This window comes from Leptopilina heterotoma, unplaced genomic scaffold (genome assembly GCF_015476425.1).
Source record: "Leptopilina heterotoma isolate Lh14 unplaced genomic scaffold, ASM1547642v1 Lhet_26, whole genome shotgun sequence".
NCBI lineage: Eukaryota > Metazoa > Arthropoda > Insecta > Hymenoptera > Figitidae > Leptopilina > Leptopilina heterotoma.
In genome coordinates this window covers 1,116,136-1,128,325 of record NW_025110969.1, presented here as the reverse complement: position 1 = coordinate 1,128,325, position 12,190 = coordinate 1,116,136, and the positions used below count along the sequence as shown (strand labels likewise).

General features: G+C 20.9%; 1 protein-coding gene across 3 annotated transcripts in view; it reads right to left on the bottom strand.

Annotated features, from left to right (window-relative positions):
* Positions 1-12,190, bottom strand: part of LOC122503334 (protein crumbs) — a 137,938-nt gene that overhangs the window by 39,493 nt on the left and 86,255 nt on the right. For 2 of the 3 annotated variants that reach the window (XM_043613834.1, XM_043613835.1), the window contains 4 exons: positions 9,255-9,579; positions 4,994-5,436; positions 1,029-1,210; positions 723-876 (listed from right to left, as the gene is read on the bottom strand). In XM_043613834.1, coding sequence (XP_043469769.1) covers positions 723-876; positions 1,029-1,210; positions 4,994-5,436; positions 9,255-9,579 — 1,104 coding nt within the window. The remainder of the gene's footprint in view (positions 1-722; positions 877-1,028; positions 1,211-4,993; positions 5,437-9,254; positions 9,580-12,190) is intronic. The other variant, XM_043613836.1, reaches the window with a different exon arrangement.

Sequence of the window (12,190 nt, the reverse complement as noted above, 5' to 3'; positions counted from 1 at the left end):
AAAATATTACTAAGATATGTTGGAAAATAATTAAATTCCTTTTTTCCTTTTTAATTAAAAAAAATTCAATTCTTTTGTGAAATTTATTTAAAAATTGTATTGAAAATAATTGAATTCCTCCGAAGAATTTTACTGTTTAAAAAAGTAATTGCATTCTTCCGAAGAATATTATTATTTATAAAAATAATTGAATTCTTGAGAAGAATTTTATTAATATTCTTGACAATAATGTACAATAATAATTAATTGTGTACTTAATAAAGTGAATTCTTAGATTTTTATTGAATGTAAAATTATTCAAAAATTAAAATTTATGTTTGAAAAAAAAATTTTTGTAATAAATAATAATAAATAAAATAAATAAAGTAATAATAAATTGAACAATGCTTTTCGTGCGTGTAGCATTTGCTAGTATTGTAAAATTATTTGTTCATTCGAAACAAAAATAATTTGTCATATTATTTTTGATTCGAATGAACAAACTAATAAATGTTTTAATGGCTAATTTCAAAAAAATCCTTCCGTCCACAAAACGTTTTAAATTTCTTCCTTGAATAAATGCAGGCCTGTGTAAAAAAAATAACGTGAAAAATGTTTTGCAAAAAATTAACAAAAAAAAGCGACAGATAATAAATTTGAATTGCGATTATGTAATAGCAAAAAAAAAGCGTGTTAAAATATTTCCAGAAAGCAGGACTTTCAATGAAAAATATTTTTTTTACCGGTAAAACCGGAGAGACACTGGCAATAATAATTATTCGTCTGGTCGATGCAAATTCCTCCATTACGACAAGGATCACTGAGGCATTCGTCGATTTCAATACTGCAATCTGCTCCAGTCCAGCCAGGCTCACAATTGCAGTAATAACCACCAGGCTGTTTGGTTTTTTTCAAGGGAAAAGAAAACGAATTTTTGCCAATAAAGACAGACACAAAAAGCACAGATATATAGATGTTTATATATATTATAAAAATAAAACACAATAAACACAATAATTTCTAGACACAAAAGGGAAAAACAAACTCACATAATCGCGACACATTGTCGCTTGATTGCAAGGCATGTCACGACAAGTGACTGGTTCTTTGCATTGTGCTCCCGTCCAAAATCTCGTACACTGACAAATTGTACCGTAAACTGTTTCGATGCATGTACCTCCATTGGCACAAAACGAACACCAATTTGAGACGGAAGTTAGACAAGTAGGTCCTAAGGATTGCGAACAATACGACAAACACAAAACACACAACAATTATAATATTAACAAATTAAATCACAAAAAGCAAATTAATCCTAGACAGTACAACTGCGGGGTAAAAAAGCAGGGTTTCTCTAATTAAATTCTTATTGAAGAATTTTTTTCATTTTTTTTTAAATAATGGAGTTTCTTTAATAATTTTAATTAAAATTTTTGAAAATAATTGAATTTTATAAACAATTTCTTTCAAGTTTTTAAAATCATCGTGTTTGTTAACAATTGAAAGTAAACATTTAATTATTGAATAGTATTAAAATTTTAGAAAGTAATTAAATTCTTTTGAAAAATTTTATAACGAATTAAGAAAAAAATTTAATTTTTTTGAAATTTACTGAATTTTTTGGAAAAATGTTATTAAATTTTTTTTAAAAAATTGAATTCTTTCATGAAATTTTATTAAAATTATATTAAAAATAATTGAATTCTTGAGATGAATTTTACTATTTACAAATATATAATTAGATTTTTTCGAAAAATTTATTTAAATTTTATAAAATAAATAAATTTTCCGAAAAATATTTTTAAAAATGTTAAAAAAATGTAATTCTTTCGTGAAATAGTTTTGAGTATAATTGAATTTTTTATAAGAATTTTGATATATATTTATAAATATAATTGAATTATTCCAAGGATTTAATAAAATTTTAAAAAATAATTGAATTCGTTCGTGAAATTTTATTAAAATTTTGTTTAAAAATAATTGAATTCTTTCAAAAAATTTTACTATTTATAAAAATAATTGAATTCCTACGAAGAATGTTATTATTTATGAAAATAATTGAATTCTTGTGAAGAATTTTATTAAAATTTTTGAAATTAATTTTCATTAATTTTTAAGAAATATAAAATGTCAAGAAAATTACCAATCCGAGTGATAAATTCTACAACTATTTAATTTTTAAGAAAGTTTCTTAAAAATTCAATTATTTATTTAAAGAAAAAAAGTTCACCTAAAATATTTATGAAATTCATTTATTTACAATTCAATCTCATAAAAACAAGAATATTCAATTTTGTTATTATTACAGAAATTACGAAATTTTTCATTTTCAAATATAAACTTCAATTGTTGAATAATTTTAGAATGAAAACTTAAAAAATTCACTTTGCTAATTGAATAATTATTTTTGTTTATTATTTTCAAAATATTTTCCGCGCAAGAATTCAATTATTTTCATAACAATTTCAAATAAAATTTCACGAAAAGATTCAATTAAAAAAAAAAATTTTAGTAACATTTTTCTAAAGAATTCAATTATTTTCTAAAATTTTCATAAATTCTTGGAAACAATTCAATTATTTTATAAACAGTAAAATTCTTCGCAAGAATTCAATTGTCTTTAAAAACATTCAAGTTCTTTTCCGGAATTCAATTATTTTCAATACAATTTTAATAAAATTGAATTATAGAAATTTTTAATTATAATTATAAACAAAAACGATTATTTCAAAAAATTGAAAAAAATTCTTTGGTTAATTCAATTATATTCAATTTTTTCAATTCAACTTATTAAAAGAACAAAATTATTTTCAAGAAACTTAAAGAAATTTTTTGAAAGAATTTAATTTCCTATCAATAATTTCCGTAAAATTTAATATTAAAATTATAAATTGCAATAATTATAACAAAGTCTATTTTATTAAAAAAAGTTCAAAGCAAATCTTTAAAAGAATTTAATTAGGATCTTTAAAAATTTTAATCAAATTATTTCTAAGAATTTAATTATTTTTGTAAATATTAAAATTCTTTGAAGAAATTCATTTTTTTCAATTTTTTTTAATAAAATTCTTTTCACGAAAGAATTTAATTATTTTCGAAAATTTTTTTAAATTCTTGAAAACAATTCAATTATTTTTATAAACAAGTAAAATTCTTTGCAATTATAAACAGAAACGATTATTTTAAAATATTGAAAAAATTCTTTGTTAAATTCAAATAATTTTAAAAATTTTCAATTAAAATTATTAAAGGAACTACATTATTTTCAAGAAACTGCAAAGAAATTCTTTCAAAGAATTTAATTATTATATACAAAAACTCTAGGTAATGAAATTAGAAGAAGAAGTTTAGAAGAATTGAATTTTTTTCAATTATTTTAATAAAATTTAATATTAAAATTATAAATTACAATTATTAACAAATATCGATTATATTAAAAAAATTCAAAGAAAATCTTTGAAAGAATTTAATTAGGATCTTTAAAAATTTTAATCAAATTATTCCCAAGAATTAAATTCTTTTTGTAAACATTAAAATTCTTCGAAGGAATCCATTTTTTTTCAAATTTTTTGATAAACTTTATAAAGTTTTCTAATATTAGTGCAAAAAAATTTAGAAATTAATTTATTTTCCATAATTTTGCGTGGAATTTTTTCTATTTTAAAAGATAAACGTTTTTGATAACTTTTTAATTTTTATAATAATACATTGAAATTTTTCCAAATAATTTAATTATTATGAAGAATTTTATGAAAATAATTAAATTCTTTTGAGGAATTTAATTAACATTTCTATTAAGAATAGTTGAATTTTCGTGAAGAATTTTATGAAAATTTTGTTAAATAATTGAATTCTATTAAAAAATACTATTAAAATTCTATTGACAACAATTGAATTCCTACGAAGAATTTTCTTATATATGTATGAAAATTGCAAATTTTTTAAATTGATTTAATTAAAATTGTATTGAAAACAATTGAATTTTATTGCGAAGAATTGTATTAAATTTTTTTTTAAATAATTGATTTCTATCGAGAAATTCTATTGAAATTATATAGAAAATAATTGTCAATTCCTGCGAAGAATTTTCTTTTATATATGAAAATAATCAAATTCTTGCAAATTTTTTAGACGAATTTAATTAAAATTTTAAAGAAAATAATTGAATTTCTTTGCGAAGAATTGTATTAAAATCTTTTTAAATAATTGAATTCTATCGAGAAATTCTATTAAAATTATATTGAAAATAATATTGAATTTCTTTGCGAAGAATTGTATTAATTTTTTTGAAAATGATTCCAAATTGTTTTGAAGAATTTGATTAAAGTTGAATTTTTTAAATTTTGAATCTGAAATTATTTAAAAATTGAAATTAATATTCGAAAATTAAAAAAATTTTGTAATTTACATAATTTCATAATAAATTATGTAAATACTACGTTTCGTTGATAGTTTTTCAGGAATTAAATTATTTGAAATAAATTCAATTTCAAACCTGTAAAATTTAATTATTTTTAGAAATAGAAAGAATTTATCGCAGTTTTCTTAAAAGTATCAAATTGATACTAAAGTGGATTAAATTGATGCTAAAAATCCGGATCAACTATTTATTTGATCCACATTTTTGTTATCATTTCGTTGCAATTTAATACATTTAAGTTAACAGTGGAAAAATTAAACATAGTTGTACTGTTCAGGGTTAACCAAAGTAAAAATCCCTTTTTTATTTTTGAAAAGAAACGAAAATACTGAAAGGATAGCATTAACAAATTAAGTCACACAAAGCAAATTAGAAACCAAAATAAAAACCCCTCGTTTCATTTTTGAAAAGAGACTAAAAAGGAAAAAAAATTGTAAGAGGTTTGCAATAAATAAGCAACAATACATTTTTAAATTTCTAAGAAAGAAAAATTACTTTCACTATATGCACACGAAAAAATCCAACCACACAATATCCCAGAAAAAAAACGAAACAACAAACAAATATATTCTGAATTCAGAAGAAAACTCTTACCTTTAAAACCTGGTAGGCAAGAGCAGGTAAATCCGTCCTTAGTATTGCGGCAGGTACCCTGATTTTCACAAGGATTACTGGTGCAATAATTGAACGAACAGTTCGGTGGAGTCCCGACAAATCCCGGTTTACAGACGTTCGGTGAAAATTTGTCATTTTCACCTCCAAAACGCGCTTGAATGGCAAGTGAATGTTCACAATTACGTCCAACAAAGCCATTAGGGCAATTGCAATGATAGGAGCCAACATCGTCGACGCACACTCCACCATTTTGACAGGGACCCGAGAGACATTCATTTACATTTTGCTCGCAATTTAAGCCGTCAAATCCCACGGGACATTGACAGGTGTAACCTCCGTAATGGTCGAAGCATTTTCCTTTGTTCAGACAGGGATTATCCTCGCACTCGTCGATGTTTATCTCGCAGAGAGGCCCTCGGTATCTAATTCAACAAAAAAATTACGATTATTAGACTAAGAGAGGAGTTTCTTATCTGAATTTGTTCGGTAATTAGCTACCTAATTTTATCTGATTGGGTAATAATAGAGGTATATGAAAAGAATATTCACACCATTTTCGTTTTTGCTACTTTTTTCAGATCTCTGAAGTTGGGTTTGAAATTTTTTTCCGCTTAATTCAGAAACCAGTATATCTAAACTTGCAGCAATATTATCAACATTGCAGCTCGTAATTTCGCAACAAGCCGCAAAATTGCTTCAAAAATTGAAATGATCCACCAATAAGAAATCGGTTGCCACAAAAATTTAATTTTTTTCCTCTGATTTTTCTCTGATTTCCAGAAAAAATTTTTACTTTTTCCCTGACCATAAAGAATATTCTGAATCACTCTAGAAATGATTAGATACTCAAAAAGAAATGTTCTATTACATTTATTTACGAATTATCTTTAATTGGAAAATTATTCGAAAACATCAATCACTTCATTTTTAAAAAAAATATCTACTAATTATTACTTTTCCATAGAAATTAAGATTTTTAAAAATATCAAATTCAAAACCTTTTTGAAATTAAACAACTTATAAAAAATTGTTATAAAACATGAGAAAATCGATCACTCCGAGTCTTCGACTCGGAGTAATCAATATATCTTCATGTTTTATAATAATTAAAGATGAGCTAGTAGTAAAATCATTAATTTACATTATAAGAATATGTTACCGAACTTCTTCAAAATTATTTTAATCATTTTATATTCAATCACTATTCTCTACAATTTTGAAACTAAAATTCTTCCTTAAATAAATTATTTTTAATTATTTTTAAAAAAATTTTTTGAGAATTTTCAAGAAAGTTTACAATTTAATTTTACGAAATTTCAATTATTCGGAAATTCTTCAATTAAATATAATATATTAGATAATAAAAACTTCAAATAATTTTTAAAAAAAACTTCTATATTGAACTTTTTCAAAAAAATTAATTTTATAGAATTGTTAGTGAAAAGTATGAAAAATTCAGATTATTGAATAATTATTAAATGTTTCTTAAAATTGAATTTTCATAAAGAATTTTATCATCAAATTTCCAAATAACTAAATTCTTTTGACGAATTTGATTAAATTTCTAAGAATAATTACATTTTTAGAGAAATTCGATTTAAATTGTATGTATAGTATTCAAAATAATTGAAATTCTGTGATGAGTTTTATTATGAAAATAATTGAATTATTGCAAAGAAATTTGTAAAATATTCGTAAATAATAAATTTTTTAGAATTTAAGAAAATAATTAAATGTTTCCGTAGAATTATATCAAATTTTTTTTTTTTTTAATTATAGAATTCTTTTGGAAAATTTTATTAAAATTCTAGATATATGTGTTTAATAATTATCAATTAATCTAAGTCAGTCAAAAAAAATAATAAAAACAATAAAATTTTCGATATTAAAAATCATTGAATTGAAGAAAATTTTTGAAAATAATTGAATTTTGTCAAGAATTATATTAAAATTTTTGAAAATAATTGAATTTCGAAAAAGAATAATTCTACTATTTATAAAAATAATTGAAATATCATTGAATTAGTGAAAATTTTTAAAAATAATTGTAATTTTGCCAAGAATTTTTTGAAAATTTTTAATAATAATTGAATTTCGGAGAAAAATTATATTATTTATAAAGATAATTGAAATTTTGATGAGAATTTTTTTTTTAATTTTTGAACATAATTGAATTTATTCGTAGAATTTTATTATTTTTGAAAATTGTAATTGGATTTCTGCAATCATTTATTGTAACTTCTCGAAATTTCAATATTTTTTTTAGTGTTTTCAACTAAAATTTTTCTATAAATCCATTATCTTTAATAAATTAAACATATTAAAAAAGGTAACTGATTTTAAAAAAATTTGAATTATTAAAATTTTTCAAAAATCGAAGTTCTTTAAAATTTCTAATTAAATTCATTAAAAATTAAAATTTTCTAAAATTTCAAATTGAAACCTTTTGAAGTTCTTCTATTTACGAAAATTGTAATCGCAACTTTTTTAAAATTCAATTAATTTTGAAATATTTATGTAAAATTGTTGATATAATAATTTATAAGTAATAATTTTCTGATAGTTCTTGAAGAATTGAGTTATTTAAAAATAAATTAATTAATTATTGTGAGAAATAGAAAAAAATTGAAGGTTTTGTATTAGAATTCATGGTAATTTTATAGTTTATGAGGTAAACAAAAAAGACACCAAAATTCAGAATTTTTTTATGAATTCTAAAAATTTAATTTTTTACAGTAAACAAAATTTAAAAAAATAAAAACAAAATTCCCGGGTTATTCCAGGTTTATCTTAATTTTTTCCGGGTTTTTTTCTCAGCAATTATTAAGATAATTTAAATTTTGAGAAGAATTTAAAACAAATTTTAAATATGTATAATTAAATTTTTGCGAAGAATTTTATTACTTTTGAAAATAATGGAATTATTTTTTAGAATTTCATGGAAATTTATGAAAATAATTGAATTCTTGTGAAGAATATCTTTGAAAAATAATATTCAAAAGAATTTAGTAAATCTGCAGAATTTTGCATTTATGGAAATAATTGAATTCTTGAGAAGATTTTTTTTCAGTTTCTAGAAATAATTGAATTCTTTCGACGAATTTTAATAAAAATTTTAAGAATAATTACATTTTTCGAGGAATTCGAATAAAATTGTATTAAAAATAATTGAAATTCTGCAATGAGTTTTACTATATTTATGAAATTAATTGAATATTTATTGCGAAAAATTTTTTAAAAATAAAATTATAATTACGGTGATTAACTTCCCTCGAAAATCGATTATTTTCGAAAAATTTAAATATAATTCTTTAAGGCAGTTAATTATTTTTAATAGAATATAAAGAAATTTCAATTATTTGTTTATAAAAATTTAATTATCTCGAAACAATAGAATTGAAAAATTTCAAAAATCTCATTTTTCAGAATTTTCAAAAAAATTTTGCTAAAATTCAATTTTATTAAAAAATTTTCAGTATCTTTTTTTAAATTAACTAATAAAAATTTTAATTAATAATCTTCGCACAAAGAAACATGAATACTGAAATTTGACTCTTTATAAAATTCAATTATTTATCAATTATTAATAAAAAATACTTTGAAAATTCGATTTGTTAAAAAGTTTTTAATGAAATTCTTTAACATATTTAATTATTTTCAATTGAATCTTAAAAAATTTTTATTAATTCGATAATTTTTTTAAAATTTATTTACTTACTATATTTGAATCAGTGACTGATTTTTTACTATCAAATTAATTATTTTTAACTAATTCAAATTTAGAGAACAGTATAAATATCTATAAAAATTGAAATAAAAAGCGATTTTTTAAAAACAAACTAAAATAATAAAACTTTTTTTACTATGGTGACCTGCGTCAACCCTGTGATAAGAATCTTATATTCTTATGTATTTAGTAGCTTTTGTCTTTCACTCACTCTGTAATATCCCGCAGTTTTTAGAATTATCGTAAAATTGCTCGTTTAAGAAAAGATGTTAGTGTGCATGATATTTTGCAAAAGCAAATAAGACAAAAAAGGAAAGAAACAACTCTCTTCTTCTCTATCTCAATTATAAAACATCTCTTGTACGAATCTTTTCCTGTCTTATTCTCGTAAACAGAATTACTTACTACAAAAAGTAATTTATCGCACGATTTTGCATTTTTGAAAATAAATAATTTCCAAACTCTGAAAATAAAAATAAATACATAATATAGAAAATGAATAGAATGACTAACCCAGTCTTTTCGCATTTACAGGTGTAATTATTGATTCCATCAATACAGGTTCCGGAGTTCTTGCATGGATTCGAGTGGCATTCGTTGAAGTTGACATCGCAGTTTTTTCCAGTCCAGCCCGGTTTGCACTCACACTTGTAATCGTTGTTTGACTCAATACAGATGGCATCATTCCTGCAGGGATTGTCTTTGCACAATCGTTCTCCCATCTTCGTTTCGCAATAAGTCCCAGTGTATCCAGGTAAACAGTTGCAACTATAATCGCCTCTTTGATCCTCGAAGCAGGTGCCACCACTGTGACAAGGATTCTTCAAACACGGAGAACCTGAATGAAAATCATTTAAATGTTAATCAAATGCTTCAACTTTTTTGATACATAGTAATTATTATTGCATGTTAGTCATAAACATAAGTGAAATCAAAAGCCCAAGAGTGTTGTTGTTGTTGTTGTTGTTTTCATGCAGCCTCGTGTAACCACAGATCTTATACTTTGATATCAGTTTTATCGTGAGAAACTTTTCCCACATCAACTTTTCAATGAGTTCATTAATTGATTAATTGAAAGTCGGTTATTTAAGGAAGATGGTGACTCGAACTTGACATCGAAAGTAAAACAATTTTTAACGTTAATAAAAATATATAATAACAGGGTTGTCACAAAAAATTAATTTTCTTTTTCCCTGATTTCCAGACATAATTTTTATTTTTTCTCTGACCCTCAAGAATATTCTGCGATTCACTCTAAAAATGATTAGATACTCAAAAAATGTTCTTTTACATTTAGTTACGAATTTCTTTAATTGTAAAATTATTTTTAAAAAGACATCAATAACATCATTTTTAAATAAATGTTGAATAATTATTTTTGCATAGAAATTAAGATTTTCTAAAATTTTAAATTCAAGCATTTTTCAAATGTAACAATTTATAAGAATTATTATTAAAAAACACTCGGAGTGATCGATTTCTTCTTGTTTTTTAATAATTAAAGATGACCGAGTGATAAAATCATTATTTTATATTATAAAAATATTGTTACAGTAACATCTTCAAGATTTTTTTCATAATTTCGATTTAATTATTATTTCTAGAAATTTTAACTAAATTTCTTCATTAAATCAATTATTTTTAAAAATTTTTGAAAACGTTTCTTGAGAATTTTAAAATTAATTTGTTTACAATTCAATTTTACGTAATTTCGATTATTCCAAAATTCTTCAATTAAATATAGAGTAGAAAATAAAAGCATCAAATAATTTAAGAAGAATATGAATTAATATTTTTAAAAAAAATTAAGTCTACAGAATTATTAATTAAAAGTATGAAATATTTAAATTTTCGAAAATTTTTATTTGAAACCTTTTGGAAATTCAATCATTTCATTATTATTTTTCCATAAGAATTAAGATTTTACAAAATTTCCAATTCAAACCTTTTGAAATTTATTGAATTATAAATAAAAATTGTTACTGTAAATTCCTCAAGATTTTTTTCATAATTTCAATTCAATTATTAATTTCTAGAATTTTTTACTAAAATTCTTCTTTAAATCAATTTTATTTTTAATTATTTTTGAAAATTTTCTTTGAGAATTTTCAAATTCATTTGTTTACAATTCAATTTTACGAAATTTCAATTATTCGGAAATTCTACAATTCAATATTCTTTAGAAAAAAAACCTCAAATAATTTTAAAAAAAAATCAATAACTTTTTGTTATATATTTGAAATATTATTCACTTTTAAGAAAAAAAAGTTAAATCTACACAACTTTCAGTTCAAAGTATATGAAAAATTCAAATTTTCAAAGATTTTAACTTGAAACCTTTTCAAAATTTAATTATTTCCAAAAATTCACGCTATTTTGCTTTTAATATTCAATTATTATCTAAAATTTTAACTGAAATTCATTTTTAAATCAATTTTTATTAAAAAATTCAAACAGAATTCAATTATTTAAATACAAAAATAAATAACTTGTAGAATAACCGATTATTTATTAAAATTGAATTTTCATAAAGAATTTTATCAACAACTTGTTAAATAATTGAAACATAATTGAATAATTGAATTGTTTCGACGAATTTTAATAAAATTTTTAAGAAAAATTATTTATTTCAAGGAATTTTATTAAAATTGTATTAATAATAATTGAAATTCTGCGATGAGTTTTATTATTTATGAAAATAATTGAATTAATTATTTATTTATTTAATTATTATTTATTAATTATTTATTATTAATTATTTATTATTAATTATTTATTATTAATTATTATTTATTAATTATTATTTATTTATTATTATTTATTTAATTTTATTAATTATTTATTAATTATTTATTAATTATTTATTTTCAATTAATAATTGAATTCAATCAATTCATTTATAAAAAATTTGCGAGCGATTGTTTATGATAATAATAATAATAATGATGAAAATTGCGGCCAACTAATTTTTGTAATTAATTCTGTCATACTTTTTATTATATTTAGTACACTGTACGAATGGGCACAGCCCGTATATATATCTAAATAAATAAATAAATAAATAAATAAATAAATTATTGAGTTGAAATTTATAAAAAATTTGTAAATAATTGAAGTTCCGTGAAATTTTTATTATTTATGAAATTAATTAAATATTTACGTAGAATTTTTATTAAATTTTTGCAATTATTTGTTACTTTTCTAAAATTCTATTTTTTTATTGTTTTTCACTAAAATTCTTCTATAAATCCATTATTTTTAATAATTAATTTAATATATATTAAAAAATGTAACTAATTTCAAAAAAATTATAATGAAAATTTGTCAAAATATTTAGTTCTGCAGAATTTTTAATTAAATTTATTCAAAATTGAATTATATTTAATAAATAAATAATTAATGATTAAATATTTATTCTAAAAAATTCAACTTATTCCAAAAGAATTATA